At 45.3% G+C, this 27,380-nt stretch overlaps 1 protein-coding gene across 3 annotated transcripts; it reads left to right on the plus strand.

The window, feature by feature from the left end:
• The first annotated feature begins 3,363 nt into the window (after positions 1-3,363).
• On the plus strand, positions 3,364-22,693 carry Cdc25a (cell division cycle 25A). Of its 3 annotated transcripts, XM_038324052.1 has the most exons (16): positions 3,835-3,944; positions 4,235-4,333; positions 4,892-4,968; positions 7,322-7,364; positions 8,285-8,321; positions 8,984-9,085; positions 10,361-10,480; positions 12,122-12,256; positions 13,009-13,083; positions 13,251-13,430; positions 16,466-16,564; positions 18,069-18,131; positions 18,227-18,325; positions 18,985-19,115; positions 20,597-20,708; positions 20,882-22,693. In XM_038324052.1, the coding sequence occupies exons 3-16, from the start codon at positions 4,908-4,910 to the stop codon at positions 21,020-21,022; spliced, it is 1,398 nt and encodes a 465-aa protein (XP_038179980.1). In that variant the 5' UTR covers positions 3,835-3,944; positions 4,235-4,333; positions 4,892-4,907; the 3' UTR covers positions 21,023-22,693. The 3 variants fall into 3 exon arrangements, with proteins under 3 accessions (XP_038179979.1, XP_038179978.1, XP_038179980.1); XM_038324051.1 differs by lacking the exon at positions 4,235-4,333 and having other exon boundaries at positions 3,364-3,944; positions 8,987-9,085; XM_038324050.1 differs by lacking the exon at positions 4,235-4,333 and having other exon boundaries at positions 3,365-3,944.
• The last annotated feature ends 4,687 nt before the right edge of the window (positions 22,694-27,380 follow it).

The following is a 27,380-nucleotide window of genomic DNA, read 5'->3' on the forward strand; positions in this document are numbered from 1 at the left end:
AAGACCGTTTTCTAGTAACTCACCCCTCCCAGCTTCGCTCAGTGCCCTACAGGAAGGCATCCTTCCCTCCCAATGGGCCTCCTGAGAAACCCTGGATTCCCCAAACAGCAGAACTTCCCAGGGCAGACCCCCCCCCCCACACACACACACACAAACACCAAGAGGAAGGTCATTCTCCAGGAGGGTGGGACAGCCCTGGAGCAGAAGTAATCATCTTCCAGATTGGTCCCTCAGGGATGCCAGCGGAGGAAGATTAGCAATTTGCAGGATTTCCGACAGTGCAGGGCTCAAGGCCTCATCTTAATCAGGATTGTGTAATCATGCATTCTTGCCCTCTATTTAAGCCTAAAGTGCATGTCAGTACCCCAGGACAGACAGGTCAATGGATGCCTTCATAGTTTTCTTCCAAACTTGGTCATAGTGAATAAATCTCTCTCTGTATTTTACTTGTCTTTTTCATTGACTTCACTAAGACACTGGCTGCAAAATGTGGCTAATAGCTCTGCCCCCCAAAAAACTCTAGCTTACTTGTTTTGTTTGTTTGTTTCAATATGTTACTCAAACTGGTCTTGGATTTGAGGTTCCCATGCTTCAGTTTTCCAAAGGCTGGAATTACAGGCATGCACCTGGTAAAATTCCTTTTATTTTAAATCTATTTATGTATGAAGGTTTTGCTTCCATGTATAGATGTGCACCACAGGTATGGCTGGTGCCCACAGAAGTCAGAAGAGGGTGTCTGATCCCCAAGAACTGGAGGTAGAGAAAGTTGTGAGCCCCCACATGGGTACTAGGAACCAAACCCAGATCCTCTACAAGAGCAACAAGTGTCCTTAATCACTGAATTATTTCTGTAGGCCCTTACTTTACTTTTTGAGACAGGTCTCATTGTATTCCAGGTTAGCTTTAAACTTACTATGTAGATAAAGATGACCTTAAACTTATGATCTTCCTGCCTCTACCTCACAGATCCTGGGATTACAGGCATGCACCCTAAGACTGTGCCTGGTTTTATGTGGTACTGGGAACTGAAACTAGGAACCACTTTACCAGCTGAGGTTCATCTTAAGCCCACTGGCCTGCTGATAAAATGTTTTGCTTGTGTTGAGACAAGGTATCTGGAACTCGCCATGTAAACCAAGCTCTATGAAACTCATAGAGACTTGACTGCTTTTGCCTCCAGAGTATTGGAATTAAGTAAAGACTTGCACTACCACTCCTGGAAAAAAAACTTTGATACCTATTATTTTTTTGTACTTTCAGTCATTTAAAAACATAGGAAAGTTTCTACTTTTTACCCACCTTTTTTTCTTCTCTCTCTCTCTCTCTCTCTCTCTCTCTCCAAGACAAGGTCAAACTACACATCTCTGGCTATCCTGGAACTTACTCTGTGGAGCAGGCTGCCCTTGAACTCGCAAGTGCTGGAATTTAAAGGTGTGCCCAAGCCCAGCTAATTTGTTTTTGGTTTTTGTTTGTTTGTTTTCAAGACAGGGTTTCTCTGGGTTGCCCTGGCTGTCCTGAAACTCGCTTTGTAGATTAGGTTGGCCTCGAACTCATAGAAATCCACCTGCCTCTTCCTCCATGCACCAACACACCCAGTAGGCACTAGGGCTCACTGTGTAGCCCAGGCTGTCTATAAACACACCATTCTCTGTTCTCCATCTCCCGAGTGCTAGGACTACGAGTGTACACCACCATGCCTAATTCAAGACAGTAAATTTTTTAATTATTTATTTATTTATTATGTATACAATATTCTGTCTGTGTGTATGCCTGCAGGGCAGAAGAGGGCACCAGACCCCATTACAGATGGTTGTGAGCCACCATGTGGTTGCTGGGAATTGAACTCAGGACCTTTGGAAGAGCAGGCAATGTTCTTAACCTCTGAGCCATCTCTCCAGTCCAAGACAGTAAATTTTTAAAAGTTGGTTGTGGTGGCTCATTCCTTCCAAAGGCTCATATGACTGAATGTTTGAGCCTCAGTTGATGGAACTGTTTGGGAAGGATGAGGAGGCTTGTAGGAGTTGTGTCACTAGGGGTGGGCCCAGGGTCTTTCTCTGTCTGGTAGCTGTCCCTGAATCAGGACAGAACGCTCAATGACAGCTCCATCACACACCTCTCTGCTTCCCACTGATCATGGACTGACCCACTGAAACTGTAAGCAAATACCCAATTAGATGCTTTGTTCTGCCAGGCAGTGGTGGCACACAACTTTAATCCTAGCACTCTGTGTTCGAGGTCAGCCTGGGCTACAGGGATAGTTTCAGGATGGTCAGAACTACCCAGAGAAACCTGGGAAACAAAAAATGTTTTCTTCTGTAAGTAGCCTCAGCCATAGGATCTCCTCACAGCAAATAGAACAATAACTAAAACAAGTTCACTAGAAACATTGCTCTCTAGATCTTCCCAATAGAAAAGAAAGGATAAAAAAGAAGGAATGATCTTAGAGCCTACAAGAAACATAAAGGATGCTAAGGTCATATTGTATATAGATCTTACCTCTCCTGCAACAAGAACAAGAGTTTGTTAACACTTGTGGGCAGGAGTCCAATCCTAGCAGTCTTTCCATCTTTTTTTTTTTTTTTCCATATAAAACCTAAGCCTGACAGAGTATGGTGCATCTCACCTAAACAATAGGATTACCATGAGTTCGAGGCCAGCCTGGGCTATAGAGGAAATCACTATATAATTTAATTTAATTATAGCCTGGAGTCCTTAATCTCAGCACTTAGGAGGCAGAGGCAAGTGGATCTCTGAGTTTGAGGCCGACCTGGTCTACAGAGTGAGTTCCAGGACAGCCAAGAATATAGAGAAATCCTGTCTCAAACACACACAGAAAGGAAGAAAAAAAAAGAAAGAAAGAAAGAAAGAAAGAAAGAAAGAAAGAAAGAAAGAAAGAAAGAAAGCCAACCAAACACAATCAGAGCTTGGATACTTGTGAAGGAAAGGAGGTATCCATGGTGCTACATAATTAGAGAGGAGTCAAAACTAGGTCCAGGTGGCCATCTAGTCTGTATGCGCCCTAGGGGTGTGCGGCGCGGGAACTACACTACCCAGGATGCAACGGGAAAAGAGCAGCCGGCCTTTCCGTCCGGACTAGCGCCCTGCAGGGAGTTTCATTGACTTCCGAGCCCCCTTCTCATTTCTGCCACCTCCCAACTCTTCAGGCCTAGCTCGGTCTGAGAGAGGGAGTGGCTTCGAGGAGGCCCGCGAGAGTCTTCCTCTTTTCCTTCTTATTGGTCCAGCTCAGCTGTCATTCGGGAGCGAGGGGAAGTTTGCTTCCTGATTGGTGAATTCCGTTTGGCGCCAAGTAGGAAAGGGGCGGGGCTGCGGCGTTCCTAGTTGTGCAGCAATTAACGCTAAGGCCACTTTGGTGGTGACGGTGGTGAGGGTCGCTTCTTTGCTCCTCTGGGACGGAGCAAGGAGGGAGAGAAAAAGTGAGGCTAGTTACTCCGGGCGGTCGCCTCGAGACTCTCGGCCCGTGGAGTTTGTTTGGATTTAATCTCGAGGTTGCAGGCGCCCGCCCGCCTGCGGGCCTCGCGGGGCCGAGAGGGAAACACCGGTGCCTGTGGCCGGCGCCTGCCGAGTCCCCGACGCTCGCCCGTCCGCGCCGCTGCCCGTGGTGGTCGCGTCTCGGAACCGCGGGGTCGTGTTTGTGTTTGACCCGCGGGCGCTGGCGGCGTGGCACGCGGCTGAAGCCGGTGCCAGCGGGGCGGGGCCCGGCGCAGCGGAGGCGGAGGAAGACGGAGCGGGAGTCCGGGCAGGCCCGGCGGCGCCATGGAACTGGGCCCGGAGCCCCCCCACCGCCGCCGCCTGCTCTTCTCCTGCAGCCCCACTCCTGCTCCGCAGCCCACGGGGAAGGCGCTGTTTGGCGCGTCGGCTGCTGGCGGACTGTCCCCTGTCACCAACCTGACGGTCACCATGGACCAGCTGGAAGGGCTGGGCAGGTGAGAGACCGGCGAGCGATGCCCCAGGCCGCTGGCCTTTGGTCGACCCTTGGGATGATCCAGCAGGACGCAGGGTTTGTCCAGCTGGTCCTGATGCTCGGATTCGGGATGGCCTGGCCAGGGCCCGCCATGTGCACCCTCCCCCCCGGGCAGAATGTTGGGCGGGAGAGGCCGTTCGGATAGTCCAGGGCTATCCTCAGCCCGAGCCAGACCGGGGAGCGAGGGAGACTGCTGGGCTTAGTATCTTGTTCACCCCCTTCAGATTTCTCTGTACTCTGTCTCTGTTCCAGGAAACTCTTTGGAATCTACCCCCACGGGGGGGAATGGGCCCTCCTAGGCCCTCACTTCTACTTTTTATGCTGAACAGCCGCGCCGGATCTGAGTTTCCTGTAAGCTTTGTTCCTTCTCAACAAAGGGACATGGCATTTTCTTTTCTTGCATTTCTGCAAAATCTATGCAGGCACTTGGCCGGCACGTTTCTTACAGCTCCCCGTCTACCTTCTCATAGCTAGCCCTTTCTACTTGATTTTTCTGTGTTGGAAATACTCGTGCGCTACACTACCACCAACAGCAAAAACAGATTCCTCTATTTTTAGTGAAGTTATTTTTCCTTCAGTCGTGGGACTCTCCTTTTCTAAACAGGATTTTTCCAGCCCCTGAAGAGCTGGGATCCCTGTCCTCACCTTTGCCCTCACTCCCAGCATAGCACCTCTAACCAAGGCTCTCCTTTAAGGAAATAACCCAGCATTTGCCACAGGCATGGCCTACAATGTGGCCCAAGGCCAGATCCACTCCTTTCTTTGTTCAAATGCCATCTGGGTTCTGGGTGGCCAACTGTGAGTGTGGGGTGGCCTTGGCTTCATCTCAGAATATTAGTTCGGCAGTCTGGCTGCTTTTTAATTATGTCCTAGAAATTGCTCATGTGGAGGTATTTCTCTTGGTTTCAGTGAGTGTGAGAAGCCAATGGAGGTGAGAAACAACAGCAGTCTACAGAGAATGGGCTCCTCTGAATCGACAGATTCAGGTACTATTATTTATGAGTGTGTGCAAGTATATATGGAGGTGCCTGCCATGATCAGAAGGCATTGAGAAGAGACCCTGAAACAGGAGAGTTACAGGCCGCTGTGAACTGTCTGATTTGGGTGCTGGGAACTGAATTTGCCCCTTTACAGGAGCACCAAGTGCCATTAACCACCGAACCAGCTCTTCAGTCCCTTATTTTTCAAAATTTATATGTAGATCATATTGGCCTCAAACTCAGAAATCCGTCTGCCTCTTACCTCTTGTGTGCTATGGTTAAAGATGTGGACCACTGCGCCCCAGCCGGATCCAGGTATTTGTTCTATCTTTGCCATTCACCTTTGAGCCGGCCATGTGGGGAATACTATTGGGAACTTTCCTTATCATGTCTTTTTCCTAGGAACTTACCTGGTAACACTATGCAGAAATCATGGCATGGCGTGACATGCTGTTTGGTATGAAGGGAGCCCCTGAGCTCAGCAGTTTATGAAGAGAAAATAAGTGTTGGGTCTCTTTCTTTTTTATTATGTATACAATATTCTGTCTGCGTGTATGCCTGCAGGCCAGAAGAGGGCACCAGACCTCACTACAGATGGTTGTGAGCCACCATGTGGTTGCTGGGAATTGAACTCAGGACCTGTGGAAGAGCAGGCAATGCTCTTAACCGCTGAGCCATCTCTCCAGCCCGAGTCTTTTTCTTTTTAAAAATAACTTATTTTTATTTTATATGTGTGGGTATTTTGCCTGCCTGACTCTCGTGTTACATGCCATGTACATAGATTTCCTTGGAGGCCAGAATTCAAGACAATAGAAGCCACGTGGTTGCTGGGACTTGAACTCTGATCCTCTGCAAGAATAGCTGCGCTGAATTGTCTTTGTACCACTTTTTTTTGTTTTTTGAGACAAGGTTTCTTTGTGTAGTCCTGGCTGTCCTGGAACTTCCTCTGGACCAGGCTGGCTTCGAACTCACTGAGATCCGCCTGCCTCTACCTCCCCAAGTGCTGGGATTAAAGGCATGCACCACCACCACCCGGCCACTCTTTTTTTTTTTTCAATTGCCTCTGCTTCCACAAGCTACTGCTAATCTTACCATCTTTTTTTAAATTTATTATTATTCATATTTATTGAGCTCTACATTTTTCTCTGCTCCCCTCCCTGTCCCTTCCTTCCCCTTTCAATCCTCCCTCAAGGTCCCCATGTTCCCAATTTACTCAGGAGATCTTGTCTTTTTCTACTTTCTACTTGCTATGTAGATTAGATCCATGTATGTCTCTCTTAGGGTCCGCATTGTTTAAGTTCTCTGAGATTGTGGTTTGTAGGCTGGCTTTCTTTGCTTTATGTTTAGAAACCACCTATGAATGAGTACATGTGATAATTGTCTTTCTGGGTGTGGGCTACCTCACTAAATAATGTTTTCTAGCTCCATCTATTTTCCTGCAAAATTCAAGCTACCATTTTTTTTTCTTGCTGTGTATTACTCCATTTTGTAAATGTACATTATTTTCTTTGTCCATTCTTTGGTTGAGGGGCATTTAGGTTGTTTCCAGGTTATGGCTATGACAAACAAAGCTGCTATGAACATGGTTGAGCATATGTCCTTGTGGCATGATTGAGCATCCTTTGGATATATACACAAAATTAATATTACTGGGTCTTGAGGAAGGTTGTTTCCTAATTTTCTGAGAAATTGCCACACTGACATCCAAAGGGGTTGTACCAGCTTGCACTCCCACCGGCAATGCAGAAGTGTTCCCTTTTCCCCACAACCTCTCCAGCATAAGTTGTCATCGGTGTTTTTGACCATGGCCATTCTTACAGCTGTAAGATGGGATGTCAGTTGTTTGATTTGCATTTCTCTGATGCTCCTGTCCACTCTTTTTTTTTTTTTTTTTTTTTTTCCGAGACAGGGTTTCTCTGTGGCTTTGGAGCCTGTCCTGGAGCTAGCTCTTGTAGACCAGGCTGGTCTCGAACTCACAGAGATCCGCCTGCCTCTGCCTCCCGAGTGCTGGGATTAAAGGCGTGCGCCACCACCGCCCGGCTCCTGTCCACTCTTTAAGACACAATCGCACTGTGCAGCAGACTGGCCTCTTGGAACTCATACCTAGATGGTTATATTTTTCTTTTTTATTTTTTTTTGGTTATATTTTTCATACCCATAAATTAGTCACATGATTTGAAAAAAATAATTCCACAAAGGATATGGGTCACTCCTATCTGAAAAACAATCTTAATATCAATTGGCTCTTGAATCTTGTTTCTCTTATTGGTATTTGCAAATAGAAGAGAATCTGTGGAATACTTAGAAAATGTTACTTAAAAACGTTATTTCCTAAGAATTTTGTTTTTATTTCTCAAAGGTTTCTGTCTAGATTCTCCTGGGCCCTTGGACAGTAAAGAAAAGTATGTATTCCTTGCTTTTAACTTTTATGCTTAGAAGAAAAGTTTTCCTTAATCAGGCCTACTGGCACAGGCTGTAGTCTCAGCTGCTTGGGAAGTTAAGGCAGAAAGGTCAGAGATTCAAGGCCCTGTCTCAATAAAAAATGAAGGGGCTGGAGAAATGTCTCAGTGGTTAAGAGCACTAGCTGTTCTTCCAGAGGACCTGAGGTCAATTCCCAGTACCTACATAGCAGCTCACAACTGTCTGTAACCCAGGGGATCTGACACCCTCATGCAGACACACATGCAGGCAAAACAACAATGCATATAAAGTTAAAAATAAATTATTTTTAAAAAAATAAAAGAAAATGAAGAGCTCAGTGATAGAGTGCTTGTGTGGCGTGTGTGAAGCCCTCAATTTGCCAAAAAGAAGAGGAAAGAAACTTGTTTGTTGGTTCTTGATATGGGATCTCATTATGTAGCCCTGACTAGTCTGGAACTCAGATATACCTGCTTCTGCCTCCTGGGTGCTGGGATTAAACTTGTATGCCATCGCTTGTTGCCCAGACTTGCTAATCTTTGGGTTAATATTTCATGCAGTGGGCTAGAGCTCTGCAGTTGGCTGTTCCCAGTGAGATGCTTGGATGTTTTGTGTCAGCAGTTGCCAGGATTTTCCCTCCTTTATCTTAGCTGTGATTTGCCTTGCTCCACCTTTTGGCATTAAAGCCTTAAATGAATATATGTATTTTAAGAGATACCAGGTCTTGGTGCCTGGTGTTTTTGGTTGCTCCTGGGACTTGAGAAGCTTTAGACATTCATTCTTGTATATCTTTGCTACAATGAGAACCTGACTTGCCCACCCACTCCCCAAACTATAGGTTAAGCAATGTGAATCTGCTGATATACATACCTCTTCTCACATTTACCTTTTGATCTCATTACAGCCTTGAAATTTCCCTGAGGAGAATACATTCCTTACCTGTAAGTTCCGTTGTCATTTTGAGCTAATACCTGTAAACTGCCCCCAAATGTCAGCGTCACCTACATTTCTAAGACTGAGCAGTAAGGCATTACCTAGAACAGCTTCGACAGTGACTGCCTCTTGTGGACTTTGTCCTCAGTCCAGTTTATCAAACCAAGAAAGGTTCCTATTACGCAACTGGTACTAGGCTTGGCACTGTAATATACCTACCAAGATGGCTATAAGCCTTATATTATTAGGCGTAAGGCCATTCTAAGTTATAGTCTTGGTCACATCTACTGGTTATCTGCTGTAGTATATGGGAAGCTAGCTCTCCCAACCCCCACTTCAGTTTTTAAGAATGGAGGTTTTGAGCCAGGCGGTGGTGACCCCAGCACTTGGGAAGTAGAGACAGGCAGATTTCTGTGATTTGAGGCCAACCTGGTCTACAGAGCAAGCTCCAGGACAGCCAGGGCTGTTACATAGGGAAACCCTGTCTCAAAAAAAGTGAGGTTTTGGCTGCATGTAATGGGTCAAACCTGTAATCCTAGCACTTGGTGAGACTGAGACAGGAGAATTATCGCAAACTCAAGGCCAGCCTGGGATGCAGGGTGGGGAAAAAAAGGAAATTTTTCCATTGTGTTTTCTCTACTGAATTCAATTTCTCTTTTGTCTTTGGTAGCAGAAACTCTTAGGTTGTAGCCCAGCACTGAAGAGGAGCCATTCTGATTCTCTAGACCATGATATCTTTCACCTCATCGACCAGGATGAAAATAAGGAAAATGTGAGTATAGTATCCACAGGGTAAGCCAGGCGGCTGGGCTGCTGCCTGTTGACTAAGTTATGGAAAGCCACACCGGGCCTTTGCAGAGAAGTCTGCTGCAGGAGCGTCTGTTAGTCTCCTTGTGGGCTGTTCTTGAAATTAAATAAGATATATGTCGAGAATTTAGAATGGTACCTGGCAGGTAAATGTGGCTGGATTATAGTAAGTAGCTTTTGTGAGGTGTAATTACATCCATAAATAGTTTTTTGTAGAAGTGTTTACTCGAGATTTTTCCTTTTTTGACTAACCCTTAGGTGACTTGTAAACTTGTGAAATCTGCATTGTGTTTGGAAGACTTGTTCCACACTGGGCCTACCTAGCAGCATTTTTTTTTTTTTACACCTTATTTTCTGTGAATAACTGCCAAGTATATAAACAGTAGAATATTGAGCCAAAATCCAAAGCCATGCGAGTTCCGTGAGTCTCAGAATATCTGAAATAGTGGCTTTGAGGATGATGCGGTTCATCTAGAAGCCTGACTTTCCCCCTAAACTTTGTAGGGTGGCATTTCTACAGCAACTGCTCACTCTACTTCCGTATGTTTATTGTTTCCCATTCCCTGCTAAAATGGCGGAGTTTATCACCCTTAAAATTTCTAGGTTTAATATAGAACCACTTGCCTGTAGGAACGCAATTTTTGTGCCATGAGGTGATCTATGGACAAGGATTCCCCTTGTGTGCTTAAAGCAGTCTGTCGACCTCTAGTGCTACCAGACCACTGTTGTATAATCTGGCTCTTGATCCAAACTTGACTTCTCCAAGACTGCCTTCCTGGAAGCTTTGTTCTAAACAGGAATAATAACATAAGCTAAAGAACTTTCTGGAGGTGTCCTTCAAGGTCTAAGTACTTCATTTAACCTGGAAGACCTAGTTTCCATTTTGAGGCTAACCTGGTAGTTCCAGGACAGCCAGGACTATTACACTGAAAAACCCTAACTGGGGGTGGGAGGGAGGAGGCCTATTTTCCTTACTTGTAAAATAGGAGCAGTCGGGTTGTATTTGATGGTTAGACAAGTTTATGTTCAGAAAGTATTTAGTAATATACAAAACTGCTACTAGCACTTGCTGGTTTTAGTACTTAAAATTGGATGCATGCATTTTTGTGTTTATGGGTGTTTTATTTTTGTGTTTGTGTACCATGTATGTGTAACTATATTTACCTGCCAAATCCATCCCACCAGCCTTAAAGCTGTTTTTTTATAGACAGTAGAAAATATATCGAATATTGTTTTGCAGGAAGCATTTGAATTTAAAAAGCCTGTAAGACCTGCATCTCGTGGCTGCTTCAACGTTCATGTACATGAGGAGAATAAAGATCTCTTCACATACAGGCAGAACTCAGCCCCAGCTCGTATGGTATGTGTTCTGACTTTCATATAGGGAATTCATCATGGGAATAGAATTTATAACACTGCAGTCATGTGTGCATGCATGCATTCATGTGTGTTGTATCAGTATGAAATTTATTAATGCTGAACTTATGGTGAATGGCTATAACCCAAACACTTGGAAGGTAAGGGAGGAGGACCAGAAATTCAAGATTTTTTTTCAGCTCTGCCATGATTTCAAGGCCAGCATGGGCTACATAAAATCCTGTTTCAAAATTAAAAAAAAAAAAGCAAAGATTGTTTTTAAAAAGATTTAATAAATAAATTTAGATTTTTTTATAAAGGAAGTTTACTATTATTTTAGTTGTCTGTAAACCCAGTATTTGGAAGGCTGAGGCCTGTGAATTTTCTGGAGTTACCTCATTTGGCAGATTAGAAAGTTTCATTAGAGAAGTTGATTTATTTGTCAAAGGACATGTAAATAGTAGACTAGAATTTAATCTCTAGTTCATAAGTTTGAGAATATACTGAAATAGAAAATATTTGGTGGATGCTTGGGAATCAGAATGCCAAGGTTTTCTGTGACTGCTTGATCATCAAAGGCACTAATAGTTGTTGTAGATGCTGCATACTTCTAAAAAGTGTTAATTTTACTGGTTTGGCTTTTGTTTATAGAATTGGGATTCTTGTTCGCATTTTTGAGACAGGCTAGCTTCACATTTTCTATGTAGTTCAAAACTGCTTGAGCTCCTGTCTCTAGCATTACAAGTGTTTGCCACCACAGCCAACTGGTTTCCAGGTTTGGGAGTCAAATAGGTGAGGTGTATGATCTGGTAACCTTAAACATCAGTTTCCTTTTATTAAACAAAAAGCAGAGGACTCTTTGGGTATGTTGATACAGGTAGTTCCAGCTTCAGGGGCTAATGCAGGGTGGATTTTAGGAGCACTTAGTCTCGAGGAAGAACACAGGGATTAACTAAAGTGACAGTGTGCACTGGGGTTTAAATGGGGTTATAGCTGCAAAGATTTTGTTGTAATGTCTAGGATATAATCATGATCCCTCAATTTAAAATTGGGCACGTATGTTTTCTTTTAAATCTTTTGGTTTTTGAGAGAGGGTTTCTGTGTGTAGTCCTGGCTGTCCCGGGACTCACTCTGTAGACCAGGCTGGCCTTTAACTCTGACATCTGCTTGTCTCTGCCTCCCAGTTGCTAGGAATAAAGGCGTGTACCGCCGCTGCCTGTCTAAAATTGTTTTTATTTTAAATTATGTATGTGTGGGGAGGGGTGCATATGAGTACAGATGCCTGAGGAGGCCAGAGGCTTAGGATCACCTGGGCTACAACTCCAGGAAGCTATGAGCCGACTGAGGTGGACGCTAAGAGTCAGATATTTGGGGGGAACAGGTTTCCATCCGATTATAAACTATCACAGCTTAGACATGGTAGTGCATATACGCTCATGAGCCAGGCAGTAGTGGTTCATGACTTTAATCCCAGAAGTAGGTTGATCTCTTAATTCGCGGTCTGGTCTACAGAGTGAATTCCAGAACAGTCGCTGCTACATGAGAAACCATGTCTCAGGAGCCAGGGAGCCCAGTGCTTTCCCCTGACCTGAGGACACCAGGTCCATACATGGTGCACTTGCATACCTTCTGTTTTGTCTTCCAGCTCTCTTCAAATGAAGGCGATAGCAGTGAGTCAGGAAACTTGAGTCCTCTTTTTACATCCCAGTCACCTGTGAAAGCCACTTTGTCTGATGAGGATGATGGCTTCATAGATCTTCTGGATGGAGAGAATCTGAAGGTATCATCTGTGGGTATATGGCTATGCCTACATTCTAGACACCACTGGAGAAGCCTCCTACATAAAAACAGTTCCTGGGGTCTCAGCTGGCTGATTGTTTAGTTCATTTTATGAGATTATTGAGACTTCCCTAAACTAAATCCTGTTGCAGGGTGGAAGGTCACATGATACTGGTGAGGTCCATCTGTCTTACTGCTAGCCGGGCTTTAAGGAGTAGGGGAAAAAGAGTGTGTTGAGATACTTTTTAAAATTTATTATTTCATAATTACACACATCTCTAAATTTAGTTTTTTTTTATAGTATGTTCTTGGTATTGTGCTTGCATGTATGTCTATAGGAGTGTGTCAGATCCTCTGGATCTGGAGTTAGACAGTTGGGATGTGGATTCTGGGAATTAAACCCTGGTCCTCTGGAAGAACAGTTTTCTTAACTGCTGAGCCATCTCTCCAGCTCTTGAGATACTTCTGTAGCTAAGATATAGCAAGGTTCAAGCTCTTTTGTACTAGCCTTCCCTAGTGGTGCATGCCTGTAATCTCAACGTACAGGATGCTGAACAAGGTTGCCATAAATTACAAGTAAGCCAGCCTGTGCTCTAGCCTCTTTCTAATCACAAAACAAAAAAAAATTATTCAGACATGTTTGGCATTCTTTAGAAAGTTAAATACAAAGCATTTAGATTAATGCTAATCTGGGCTGGGTCCTTCCGTTTCCTCTGCTAGATCTGTTTAAAAGCAGTTTGTCTCTTCCTCTAGAATGATGAAGAGACCCCTTCATGCATGGCAAGCCTCTGGACAGCTCCCCTTGTCATGAGGAGACCTACAAATCTTGTAAGTTATTTCGGTATGTGGAGTTTTGAGTAGTTGGGCCACTGAACAAAGTAGTCCTTAACTATGTTGACTGGAATAACATAGGATTTAGGGCCTAGGTTTTAGACTGATAGACATTCAAATGGTCAAATTTTAATCCAGAGTGGCTCTGTCTCTTTTACCTTAAGGGCAATCGGTGCAGGCTGTTTGACTCCCCTTCCCCGTGCAGCTCCAGCAGCAGCTCCAGCACTCGGTCACTGTTGAAGAGAACAGAACGATCTCATGAAGAGTCTCCTCGAAGAAGCACGAAGCGGAGGAAGAGTGTGTCCAGTCCTGTCAAAGCAGATATTTTAGAGCCAACCCAAGAGGTTAGTTGTGCAAGCTCTCCTTTGGTCTAGAGTAATAACTGTCTTTCAGTTCTAAACATTTCTACTTGGTGGTCCTATCCTTGCCAAGCCTTACTCTATTTTTCTACGACAGGGTACAGGGTTTCTGTGTATATTCCTGTCCTGAACTCTATAGACCAGACTGTTCTTGAACGCAGATCCACTTGCCTCTGCATTGCTGGCATTGAAGGAATGTACTACCACCTAGCCTAGAATGTTTCTGATGGTGAAATACAGCTCTATTTTTTTCTTCTGTTCTGGTTGCTTTATTTAGGGGTTGTTATTTGTTTCTATTAGGTTTTTCTTTTGCTTTGGCTTTTGAGGCAGGGTCTTGCTCTATGTTCAGGCTGGCCTGGACCTTGAAGTGACCTTCCTGTCTTTGTCCTGGTGCTGGGATTACAGGTGTGCACTACCATACCTGACTTTCATCAGTCTCTCATTCATTATCTGTGTTATATCTTTTTTTTAAGATTTATTTATTATTGAGTGTTATGCCTGCATGCATGCTTGCATGCCAGAAGAGGGTACCAGATCTAATTATAGAAGGTTGCAAGCCACCATGTAGATGCTGGGAATTGAACTCAGGACCTCTGGAAGAATAGCCAGTGCTCTTAACCTCTGAGCCATCTCTCCAGCCCCTATGCTATATCTTTTTGTCTGTCTTAATTGTTAAAGAACTTGTCAGTTGTCACAAATATAGGGGTTTCCACTGGCCTTTTATCCCTAGATTTTTTTTCAGAGGGGTAAAATTGCTGTATCGTGGGCCAGAGCATGGTTTCCATTTGGCATATATTACCAAATAGTTTTCCAGAACGGTGTATTTACTAGCAGTATATGAGTTGCGTTTGTTCTATATTTCTGAGTAGTATTTGGTGATGTATAGCTAGCTGTTCATTTTAGGTGTTACTTTTTCATTGTTGTGGAAAAAAAAAACACCATAACAAAGCAAACTTTAGAAAGAAGAGTTTGTTAACTGGGAGGTAATAGAATGTGCCTTTAATCCTAATACTCAAAAGCACAGACAGGCAGATCTCTGAGTTCCAGGACAACCAGGACAAAGAAACCCTGTCTCAAACAACCAATAAAAGAAGGAAACCCAGTGACATAAATCCTCTAGCAGTATCACTTCTGAGCCTCCCAAAGCAGTGTCATCAATAGGGACCACGTGTTAATGCTCCAGCTGTGGGAACATCTCATTGTAAACCGCCCTGGTATTTTAGTGATGATACGGTATCTGGATTTGTGGAAGTTCATTCTTTTGTTATTCTGTGGGTTTGGCTGTTTTTAGTGATTTATGTGTATGATTGTTTTGTGTGCATGCCTGGTACCCACAGGTCAGAAGGCATTGGAGCACTAGAACTACTAGAATTACTAGAACTACTAGAATTACTCATGGTTGTGATCTGCTGTGTGGATGCTGGAAACTAAATTCTTTTTTTTGTTGTTGTTGTTTTTTGTTTTTTTGTTTTTCGAGACAGTTTCTCTGTGGCTTTGGAGCCTGTCCTGGAACTAGATCAGGCTGGCCTTGTCTACCAAGCGAGATCCACCTGCCTTTGTTTCCTGGCATGCACCACCATTGCCCAATTCTCTTGTTGTGGGGACCTTGAATTTTTGATTCCTGTCTTCCTAATGCTGAAATCACTACTATGCCCATATTTTTTTTTTTTTTTTTTTTTTTTTTTTTTTTGGTGTTGTTTTTTTTTGAGACAGAGACAAGGTTTCTCTGTAGCCCTGGCTGTCCTGGAACTCATTCTGTAGGTCAGGCTGGCTTGAACTCACAGAGATCCTCCAGCCTCTGCCTCCCTGAGTGCTGGGATTAAAGGCACCACTGCCTGACACTGGTTTCTTTTGATGGGAAATGGGGTTTAGAGAAAGTACTGTGTTGTCTAAGGGTACAGTGATCTTCTAAGTGAAGGAAGTGGGGGTTACCATCAAAGACAGTTGTCTGGAGCTGTCTCTCAGCTCTAACCTGACAGGCTGGGCTTGGGAAAGAATCTTAAGGTGCTCACCGACTTCCACCCTCTTTTTAAAAAAATAATACTATTTTGGTGCGAGACCTGTGGATGCCATGACTTGTGGGGAGGTCAGAACAAAACTTCCCAGAGTTGGTCTTTCTCCACCATGGGTTCCCAGGATTGCTAGCAGGCATATAATATATAAGGACTTTCACCCTCTGAGCCGCCTCTCTGGCCTCACCATGCCTTTGGCAGATTTATATACTCTGTCCTTGGAGGAGGAGGTGAAAATGGTTGGTTCAAAGTTCAAATCTCCCTCCTTGGATATAAATGTTCAGGTTGCTTCTAGATTACTAGTTCTCAGGCCTGCTTACACAGTGGTTCCTTTTGTCCCTGTTTGCTGGAGCTGTGCCAGGCTGCAAGAAGACAGCCTAGAGCACAGAAGGCTATTTATTTAGAGCAATCTAAGTGATCTTTACAACTTCTTGAGTTTGTTTTCTCACTAAACAACTTTATCAGAAGTTGGTGAACTCTGCTGAGATAAAGTAATTACATTTCATTTTGTGAGATACAGGACAGTCATCTGTTTTGGTGTTGGGTTTGGTTTTTGTTTTTGTTTTCTTGTTTGCTTTTAGGCAAATATAGCCCTGACTGGGCTCAAGCTTCTAGCAATCGTATTTCTAGGATTGCCATGCCTCAGCTTGATATTATCAGCTTAATAGTTCTTTTTATGAACAATAAAAAAAGCAAAGTTGCTAGATATGTGGGGCATACCTGAAATCCTTATGGGTCTCTGAGTTTGATGTTAACCTGGTTCCCCATTAGCAAGCTCGAGTTCCAGGCCAGCCAAAGATACATGGTAAAAAGGACAAAGGGGGTTTTCAGAAAAATTCAACTATTTAATAAATAATAGGACCTATCTTTTTCCTTCTGATTCAGTCGCATCACAGTATCTTACCCTTAGTCATCAATATTCCAGTCTCCTCCTTCCATGGCCAAGGTAGATATTTTTAGGAGTTAGTCGAAACCTTGGTGTCAACTTCTACCTTTGGTTTGTTACAGCTTCTACACCAGTCTTTATCCCTGACATCTTCACCCAAAGGAACCATTGAGAACATTTTGGACAGTGACCCAAGAGACCTTATAGGGGATTTCTCCAAGGTAATTGCAAGAAGCATTTTCTAGTTGGGATTGTGCTGGGGAGGTAGCTTTTCTCCTACCTCAAGATGGTTCCTATGATGCCGCCAAGGCAGCAGTTTTAAAAGTAAAAGATAAGGAACAAGTTGAGCTTCTAATGATGAGGTACATGTTGGTCTTTGAGACTTGTTGCTAGCTTAGTGGTTTCCTGTGGGCTAACCACCTTCACTCTGACTCATAGTTCAGGTTTCTGGGAATTGGACTTCTGACTATAAAAATAATACTCAAGGCCAGCCTAATCTACATATAGATACCCTGTCTCAAAAAAATTAAAAATAAAAAGAGAGAACAGGGAATTTGAAGAGAAAAACTAAGCCCTGTGTAACATTCAACTTGAGTTGAGACTGTTGGTGGTTTGTCTTATGGTCATAGGTAAGCTCTTAGTTGGGCCAGTTGTCCTCTAAGTAACACTGCCATGTTTGTCTTTCTTAAGGCTGGACCAAGGCTGTCTTTCCATTCTCATTGCCTACCTCCATGCTAGGCAACCAGGTGCTCATCAGATGAGCAAATTGTCTCGCTTCCAGGGGGGGGGTCTCTAAAGTCATCTTGGGCTCTTCCCTCGTCTCGTATCCCACTCAGGCTGGAGGTAACCTTTATGACCTTCCTGCCTCTTCCAAAGGCTGTTATTACGTGCCTCAGCGACTATATCTGGTTCTCCTCGCTGCGTTTTTAAGTCTTCATACTCTAGCTACTGTGTGTTCCTGACTAAAAATGAGGGGAAAAGGGGGGCTGGAGAGATGGCTCAGCGGTTAAGAGCATTGCCTTCTCTTCCAAAGGTCCTGAGTTCAATTCCCAGCAACCACATGGTGGCTCACAAGCCATCTGTAATGAGGTCTGGTGCCCTCTTCTGGCCTACAGACAGAACATTGTATACATAATAAATAAATAAATATTTTTTTAGAAATGAGGGGAGGGCTGGAGAGATGGCTCAGTGGTTAAGAGCGTTGGTTGCCTCGTCTTCCAAAGGTCCTGAGTTCAATTCCCAGCAACCACATGGTGGCTCACATCTGTAATGGGGTCTTGTGCCCTCTTCTGGCCTGCAGACATACACACAGACAGAATATTGTATGCATAATAAATAAATAAATATTTAAAAAAAAAAAGAAATGAGGGGAAAAGGAAATCACCTTGTTCAAATATAACCTAGTTCCTAGCCAGCCAGCCTGGCCTATACTGCATCAAAGCTGAACATTGTGGCTCATTCCCTTAATCCCAGGGGCAGGCACATCTCAATGAGTTTGGAGCAGACTGGTCTACATAATGAGAACTTGCCTCCTTAACAAAACCATTATATATCCAGGTGTTATTAAGTGCATAGAAGGGTAATTAGCATATACCATTCACTTATGTTTGTTTCTGGGTTTGTTTTTTTTTTTTTTCAGCTGCTTCATACCTGTGGGGCAGCAGAGTGAACGGCATTCTTAAACTTTCACGTTCCCCTAAGTATCTTCTGTTTCCTTTTTTAAAGGGTTATCTCTTCCATACGGTCTCTGGGAAACATCAAGATTTGAAATATATTTCTCCAGAAATTGTAAGTCAGACTTGTGGAACCCACTGCACATAGGAAGTTGGAATCTTGTTACCTGACTGCTAACATTGACACCCCACCATCCTTTCTCTTCCTAGATGGCATCTGTTTTGAATGGCAAGTTTGCCAATCTCATTAAAGAGTTTGTTATTATTGACTGCCGATACCCATATGAATATGAAGGAGGTCACATCAAGGTTTGGATTCTTGAGTATTATTTTCTTGGGGGGGGGCTTAGAGGTAGGGTATTAATACCTCAGCTGATGGTGAGAATTTAGAACAAGCCAGTGAGTGTGAACTGAATGAATGTTCCCGTTAGTTCCTCTCTACCACTGAGTTGCAGAGCTCCCCCTTGTCAGACCGTCATGCTTTCCTGTTGCAGGACCTTTCTAGGTGGCATCCCTGTTGTCTAAGCTGTGCAGTGGGGCCACAAAGGGTTCCATAGCATTTGAGATATAATAAATACAAATGTTTGACCACCCCAGGGCTCCTTAATAGAAGCCAGACTGGCAACATGCCTGCCTTAATGTTTGTTCCGGGCCTCTGTTCTATAATCAAGGTGCCTACCTGGTGGAAGGTCATGTTGGACCACATAGTTCTGGAAAGAAAGGAGCTGGTCACAACACTTTAATACCCTATAAAGCAGTGTTTAAATGTGGTGGGCCAGCACTTTAAATTTGAGATCATTCCTAGTTCTTACATTTGTTGCTGAATGGGCAAAGTATATAGACCTACAGAGAAAGCCTCATTGAGAGCTGGGCCAGGAGACCTGCAGAGTCATGAACTAGTCTGAGGAGCTTGCTCTCATTGAGTGTTTACTTCAAGTGTGACTCAGCAGTATCTGGTGTCTTCAAAGGGTGCTGTGAACTTGCACATGGAAGAAGAGGTTGAGGACTTCTTGCTCAAGAAACCTATTGTGCCTACTGATGGCAAGCGTGTCATTGTCGTGTTCCACTGTGAGTTTTCTTCCGAAAGAGGCCCTCGCATGTGAGTACCACATGAATAAGGCTTGGGGGGACAGAAGCTTCATGTTGTTTTTGTGGAGCTTGGTCGTCTGCTTTTTTCACTAGCAGCAAAATGGTAGCCTGTCAGGCACTCTCTTGTGTACGCTGCAGGTCACTCTAGTGCTTTAGTCTGCACGTGACGTGTAAACCTGGCTTCTATGAGAGCCGATTCTCTGTATAATATAGTTTTCCATGATTCTGTTTCTTAGTCACAAACAGCCTTTTAAAATTGCTGTTTATTTACATTGTGTATGTAGAGTTCAGAAGACAGCTTGAGAGTGTTCTACCATGTGGATTTCTGTCATCAACTCAGGTTGTCAAGCACCTTTATCTGCTGAACCTTTTTTTGAGACAGGGTTTCTCTGTGTAATCCTGGCTGTTCTGGAATTTGCTCTGTAGTCCAGGTGCTGGGATAAAAGGCCGTCAATGCCACCCAAGCAGAATTCTTTGGGTTTTTTGTTTTATTTTTGAGACAAGGTTTTTGTAGCTTTGGTGCCTGTCCTGGAGCTAGCTCTTGTAGACCAAGCTGTCCTCGAACTCACAGAGATACGTCTGCCTCTGCCTCCCGAGTGCTGGGATTAAAGGTGTGTGCCACCACCCCCTGGCTCTAAGCAGATTTCTTGAATATAGTTTATGGACTTAGGTAGTGTTAGCTCAAATGCCATGTTTGACCTTTGTCCCCTTTGACGCCCATTTCCCCCACTGTTTAGCTCTACTTATTGATCTCCTTTAAATATCAAGCGGTCGTTTCTTATACAGATGTCACCTCTGAAGTCTCCAGGCCATCTTAGCTACATGAGACCCTGCATCAAAGAAACAGGCTGGGGGTCTCGCTCAAGACAGTGATAGAGCACTTGTCTAGTATTGTGAGGTCCTGGTTCAAGCCTGGCGCCAAAAAAATAGGAGAGTAGTTGCCTGCTGTATAGCAGATACCATTGAGACAATAAAATGCAGCCGTTCATTAACAGTACATACAGTAGTGAGGCTGAGCGTACATGGGGCTCAATAAAAGAAAGAGGTTACAGTAACCTTTTTTTGTGTGCTGACCTGATCAACACACAAAGATCCACCTGTCTCTGCCTCCCGGGTGCTGAGATTAAAGGTGTGCGCACCATCACCGCCCGGCTATTTATTTATATTTTGTGGGGCACAGAAATTCAGCTTGTACGCAAGTTTGGGAAGTGTGGATGGACTAGTGAGACAAAGGTCCATTGCTCACTCCCAGGAAGTAGGAAGTAGTCTTTCTAAAGGCACAGGAAGGAAGGGTTCTATTCTAAAAGGAGGTTTTGGGGGAGTTGCTAGAGGAAATGGAGAGCAGGCAGGTTGGTTGAGAGCTGCTGCTACAGGTGGTGTCAGCGGTGTGTTCTTAGGTCAGGAAGGAGTGCCTGGACCGCCGACTGTTGTCTCCAGTTCCTGTTCACCAAAAGAGGCGACCTGACTTTCTCCTCCATTCCTTTTTACTAGGTGTCGATATGTGAGAGAAAGAGACAGGCTTGGCAATGAATACCCCAAACTCCACTACCCCGAGCTCTATGTCCTAAAGGGGGGATATAAGGAGTTCTTCCTGAAATGCCAGGTGAGGTGTCTAATGGGTGTGTGTCCGTGCTGCCTGCTGGGGTTCTGGGAACAAGATAAGCATCCACTAGGCCTCAGGCCTTTGCTTCTCCCAGTCTTGCAGCTCAGGCAAGGGGAAGGCAGATTGTGTGGGGAGCGTCCTGACCTTGTCCTCTTATCCTCACGTCCCTCTAGTCCCACTGTGAGCCCCCCAGTTACCGACCAATGCACCATGAAGACTTTAAAGAAGACCTCAAGAAGTTCCGCACCAAGAGTCGGACCTGGGCGGGGGAAAAGAGCAAAAGAGAGATGTACAGTCGCCTGAAGAAGCTCTGAAGCCAGGTGGTGGTGGCCTAAGCTTCCCTCTGCCCCTTCCCTTTCCCTTTGCTACAGAACAGGAAGCAAAGGAGCCAGCTGTTGTACGCGGAGAACAACCTGGGCCTTCCATGTCTTAAACCTATCTCCTACACTCCCAGGTTGAAGCCCAGGGCATCCTACTGTTACGCTCTTCAGTCCTATAAGACTCCTTCCTTGTCAGGACTGTCTGCCACAGCGCAGACCGGAGTCTGTAGTCTGAGCGCTGCATCATTCTGCTCTGACAGCCTCCCATGACGAAGTAGCTGGGGCTTCCTGTCATGCGGGGAGAGAAATGGCAAACAGAAGTGCTGCTGGCCAAATACCAAAGATAGGCTGGAAGAGGTCCTCGTGGATGACCCATAACTTTAATTTATTCAGCTTCATCAATTCTTTTTAAATTCCTCAAGACTTTTACTTTACTGCTTCATTGAGTCAAAATACTGCCATTCTAGGTAGAGTTTTATCATCCCAGGAACTACCTCTGCTTTTAATTTAAAAAAAGAAAAGAAAAGAAAGAAAATGGGGCAGGGATAAGAAAAGGCAAACTTGTTGAGTTGTGGACAGCGCTAGGAGCTCAGTCACCCCTAGGAGGCGCTGTGGACTGGGATTGCTGCTACTCAAAGTCAAGGACTGAGATACTGGTAAGAGCCCGCACCAGATCCAGGCTTGGCTACAGGACATAAGCTAACCTTCCCAGGCCTACCTCTGTCCTTTGTGATCTCCTTGGGAAAGTTTTGTCTACACTCACCTCGCCCCAGGTCCCCAGGATAGTGGCTGGTATCGGGGGCACAAGAAAGCACTTCAAGCAGCTTCCTTCTGGCCACCCCCAGGCCAGTGCTGGAATGCTGTAGTGTAGTTACCCCTAGGTGAGAGTGGGAAGGGATGAATGGAGACCACAGAGCTAGGGAAGAGCATGCCCACTGAATGTCCTTTAAAAAAAAAAAAAGAAAGAAAGTCATTTTAGGAGTTGAGTATCAAATCAGTGTTGGGTGGGCACCCAAGGATGAGGGGGGCCAGAAGCCCAGGCCATTAGGTAGAAGGAGTGGGTCATGGCCTACAGATGACTGTAGAATTTCTCAGGAGGGAGTGTGGTAAATTTGAATTAAAATGTTCTGGGTTTATCATGTTTTGATTTGAGGGACAGGGAGTGTGAGTCACCCGAGTTACCCCCTTAATCTAACCCCGTGGAAGTGAGGCTCTTGAGGGAACATCTCCCTTCTGAGGAGCTGGGCTGCTGGAGTCTGTGCAGCCTGTTTGGTGCCTGCTCATCAACATTCTCGGGTCTCCTGGTCATCTTTGCTCCTCTGGGGTCTAGCCAGGTTTTTCTTAGGGAAAGTCTCCCCTCTTACCTCTGCTTTCTATTCTGGGGGTGGGGAGGGAATCAATGATATTAAAGATGGCTAGTTGCTTTGTTATGGGTTTGAGTCACATTTGCTATAAAACAAATCTTGTTGGAAATATGTGGGGAACAAGGGAATGAGCAGCCTCTTCCCGATGTTGAAAATATGTCACAATTGATCTCCGGTCTGGTTTGTAGAGATTCTGTTAGTTAAATGCTGTAAGGAGAATGGCTTTTTGGATTTTACTGGCTCAGCTAGCATTGTTAACCAACTGTTGCAGGCTCTGCAAATAAAAGTGATCTTGAACCCATGTTCTCTACCTAGTTTGTAATATACTCAAAGGAAGATTCATTGCCCATAGGGTTCTGGGGTCACCTAACTAAAACTAAGGCAACCACATTTCTTCAAGGGGATTGGCTAAAACAGTCCCATTATCACTGAAGACCAAAGGCATCATCCGTGATGGCAGGGTGGAATAGGCATGTGCAGTAACCTTTTTGCCTTAGGCAAAGCAGTGTACACCTTTGATCCCTGTGTTCTAGGTGTAGGCCCATGGACCTCAGTTCCAGGCCTGCCACAGTCACATAATGCCAGGCAGTGGTGATGCTTGTCTTTAATTCCAGCGTTTGGGAAGCAGACAGGAACTCACTCTGTAGACCAGGCTGGCCTCTAACTGGCAGAGATCTGCCTCCCAGGTGCTGGGGTTAAAGGTGTGCACCACCACTGCCCGGCATAGAACAAATCTTTTAAAAAGGTCTTTATACTCCAACTTTTCTATTTGATATTTCAAAGGAATTGTTTGAGGGCTGTAGGGACTGCTTTCCAAAGTGGGTGGGGGTTGGGGGGGTCTGAGCAGAGATAAATTTGAGGAATGCTATAGGCAATGTCAGGACTGGAAACAGCAACTCATTCCTAAACCAGGGCAGAGGTAGAGAAGCTAGGAGGAGGGAAGAGGCCAAGCTGCCGGCCACAGGGGTAAGACTGCCCACGCTAAGGTAGAAACTGACGGCAGAAAGGCCAAGATGGGTGTGCTTGGCTCTGTGTAAAAATCCTGAGACCATGGCCGGGCAAGGGCTTCTAGAACAGTACACACAGTCCCTTCCTGTGACTCTGGGAAGCGCTCCCAGCTGTCCAGTCATCCTCCCTCAGGTCTCTGTTTTTCTCAGATTTCAGTCCTCACTCCAGGCATGATGGCCGTCATAGCTACACCGTGGCCACCAGGTGGCGATGGTGCCCCGGGTTGTCCCCTAGGCAGCTCTCTTCATGTTTCCTTCCCAGACAGGCAGCTGAGATGAAGCCCGGGGCCCTGCTTATACCTGCAAGTTTGCTTGCTTGCTTGCCCCTGGCCCTTATGGTTTATTTGGAATGACACAAAAGTAGAGTCCACTTCAACTTCCTTTTAATGATTTTTTAATTTTTATTTCACGTGCATTGGTGTTTTGCCTGTCTGCATATCTGGGTGAAGGTATAAGATCCCCTGGAGCTGGAATTAGGCAGCGGTGAGCTGTCATATGGGTTCTGTGAATTGAACCTGTGATCCAATGTAAGGGCAGCCGGTGCTCTTAAACACTAAGCCTTCTCTCCAGCCCCCACTTCAACCTTTTCAATGTCTATCTCCAAACTACTTGCGGCTAAGGCAGACAGGATTTGGAATTTGAGGCAAGTAAGTATTTGAAACACAGAAATGCTACTTTCTTTAAAGCTTTTTTTTATTTTTTTCAAGACAAGGTTTCTCTGTGTAGCTTTGGAGCCTTTCCTGGAACTTGCTCTCTAGACCAGGCTGGCCTTTCATTGACTCTGTCTCCCAAATGCTGGGATTAAAGGTGTGCACCACCGTTGCCTGGCATGGAAAATTACTTTGAGCTAGGGTCTCATGTGACTCTGGCAGGCCTGGACCTGAGGTCACCACTGCCCGGCCTAATTTTTTTTTTTTTTAAATAAAAACTTAAATTTTTTTTAAAGGATTCTATCTCATGTTTGTGTATATGTATATATGTCTTAACTACCTGTAACTTCAGCTCCAGGGAATCTGTCCTCTGGCACCTTCACACATGCACACAAATAAAATTAAAATAAAAATTAAAAGAATTCTGCTGGGTGTGGTGATGCATGCAGAGGCAGGTGGATCTCTGTGAGTTCAAGGCCAACCTGGTCTACAGAGCTAATTCCTGGACAGCCAGAGTTAAACAAAGAAACCCTGTCTCAGGGAAAAAAATAATTCTTAACAAGGCATAGTGGTTTATTCCTGTAATCCCAGCACTTGGAAGGTGGAGGCAGGAGGTTTACTGTCAGTTTGAATCCAGAACTGAGTACCATAGTAAATTAGAGGCTAGCCTAGACTACAAAGAGAAGCTACCTAAAAGTGGGGGCGGGGCTGACACACAACTGAGATGACAATGACTCAGCAATTAAGACACAGGTTCAGTTCCCAGCACCCACATTGGGCATCTCCCAATCTTTGGAACTCTAGTTCTGGCCTTTGAGGGCACCTGCACCCATTGTTGTTCTTCTTTTTCTTAAAGACTTAGTAGCTGGATAGCTGCGCGTAGCTGCGCGGAGTCCTGAGGAACACGTGTGACCAGGGCGGCGGGTGAACAGGCGGTGCAGCGGCGGGTTAATGGCACAGACACAAAAATAGACATAAAGCTTTATTGAGAGAGAGAGAGAGAGAGAGAGAGAGAGAGAGAGGGAGCAAGAGAGAGAGAGGGAGAGAGAGAGAGAGAACAAGAGAGAGAGGGGGAGGGAGAGGGAGAGAGAGAGAGAGGGCGCGTGTGCACACGCAAAAGGGGGCAGTGAGAAGAGAGAGAGGGAAGAGATTCAGGATGACTCCAAGAGACCAGAGGTCGCTGGGAGTGGGCGTGGAAAGGGGCGGGGACCAAAAGAATAACACCCATGAGGCATACACAGAGACGCAGAAGTAAAGAGAAATCTTGGGATTTTGTTGTTTGAGACATGCTCTCACTGTGTAGGGGGCCAGGCTAGCCCGCAGCATTCCTTCTGCTTCCCAAGTACTGGAATCAAAGGCATGTGCCACAGTACCTGCCAAAAACAAATCCTTAAAAATAAGAAACTAGTCCAGGTAAGTTTGGGGAAATCCACATTAAAGAGCCGTTACTTGGGGTTGGTTTTGTGCCCCAGGACTTTTGCTTAGCCACTATTGGTGTGGTTTGGTTGCCAATGCAGGTTACCTACGTTTTATGAATGGGAACACCCATGCTCCAGTACTGATTGAGTCACTGGTCACTCATTAACAACAGCGGAAGTAGGAGAAGGCCTTTATGAATGGGAACACCAATGCTCCAGTAGTGACTGAGTTCCTCCTGGTCACTCCTTAACAAACAGCGGAAGTGGGAGGAGGCCTTTACCCTTTCTCTGGCTTTCAAGTCACCTTCCCAGAACTATGCCAGCGAGCTGTGAGCTTGTGTCTTGCCTGACTAGATCAATATGCCAACAGAATTTCAAGGGAATGGCTTTGCAGTTAGTAACTGGGACAAAGCCCTGTGTCTGAGTATCTCAGTTTTAGTCTGGGAATTTCTGCATCCTGGGTCAGTTGAAAGACCCTGCCTCAAAGAAGACAATGGAGAGAGTTATCACTGAAGTCTCCTGATGTCAACTTTAGGCTTCCACATGTGTGTGCACATATGCCATCACATGTGTGCCCATGTGCACATGCACAGACATGAAAGCCCTCCCCCCCCAAAAAAAATCAGTGAAGAGCTACAGAAAAAGATACCTGATGTCAACCTCTGGCCTCCATATGCAAGTGCGTTACCCCATACATGCACGAACACCCCACACAAACACAAATATACACTACACACTTAAGGGGAAAAAAGTCAGGCAGTGCAGTGGTGTTGCACACCTTTAATCCCACCATTTGTGAGGCAGAGGCAGGCAGAGCTCTGTGAGTTTGAGGCCAGCCTGGTCTGCCGCTGCTCCTCTCCTTCCCTGTCCCTCTCTGACTGCCTCTGTGACACTGCCACCACTCAGGGACCTGCAGCGTTTCTGCCACTGCGCCCCTCTGGGAACCAAGGCATTTTATTGTTACCGTTACATTAGTGCTTGTACCTCAGCCAGGCTCTCCCTGTTCCCTCCTGCCCATGGGCGGGCCAGCTGAGAACACCTGGGCTCAGGAACAAGGCTTCTTCACAACAGCTCTTCCTTCTATCTGCCTGACGAGCGACCTCTGCGCACACCAGCAGCTTCAGTGGTGAGCTTTCCCCTTTCAGCCCGAACCACAGCCTTCATGGCTACGGTTGAGCCCTTGGCTAACATTCATCGCTGGTTGCTTTCCATATCTGAAATCATGACCAGACAACCCTAGGTTGGTCCTCCTGTGCTAGCACTGCACACTGTGCGGTGCATTCGATTTGGGGGCCCAGGGATTTTTCTTTCTTTTCTTTTTGGACACTCATAAGTGGTTCTTGCCATGAGAGACCGCTTAGAGTGGCCTCTAGCCTCTCTGGCTTCCGAATTGCCCACCGGGAGCCAGTCAGGCTTTAACACTCTGCCTGTATAGAGAGGACGCTCTTCTATAGGCCCTGTGGTGTTTTTCGTGAGTTTTCACGTTTTCAGCTATGGTATAAACCCTCAAACTCTCAGCCACCCGCCTATGAATGCTCTCCCAGTGTACTGCCGGCTCTGCTTTTCCTCGAACTGCCCCTGCCATCCCATGGATTGGACAGATCCACAAGGCAGCTGTTTTCAATTCTAGCATTTGCTCCCCGCCGCGGGCTTGTGTGGTGGCTTGGCAACAGGGCAGATCACCCCTCTAGGTCTCTCTTGTTATTATGTTTAAATCTCCCATGGTTAAAAAAAAAAAGTGGCTTCTCCATACAACATGTGTGACTGCTGTCATTTTGACTGAGGTCAAGTGACTTCACCACCATCTTAACTGACAGCCAGGTCAGGTGACCAAGTCTCACCATCTTTACTGAGGTATTTCATACCTACTTCTCCAGTGTTGACTCTGTTACATGTGTGTTTTGCGCAGTGGC

Source organism: Arvicola amphibius, chromosome 3, assembly GCF_903992535.2.
Source record: "Arvicola amphibius chromosome 3, mArvAmp1.2, whole genome shotgun sequence".
NCBI lineage: Eukaryota > Metazoa > Chordata > Mammalia > Rodentia > Cricetidae > Arvicola > Arvicola amphibius.

What these genes read in the sequence shown, in the direction of transcription:
- Cdc25a (XM_038324050.1), top strand. Translation starts at nt 3,775, where the DNA reads ATGGAACTGGGCCCGGAGCCCCCCCACCGCCGCCGCCTGCTCTTCTCC. An exon ending in CAGCTGGAAGGGCTGGGCAG is followed by an intron (nt 3,945 to 4,891) that starts GTGAGAGACCGG and finishes TCTTGGTTTCAG; the next exon opens with TGAGTGTGAGAAGCCAATGG. An exon ending in TCCGAAAGAGGCCCTCGCAT is followed by an intron (nt 19,116 to 20,596) that starts GTGAGTACCACA and finishes CCTTTTTACTAG; the next exon opens with GTGTCGATATGTGAGAGAAA.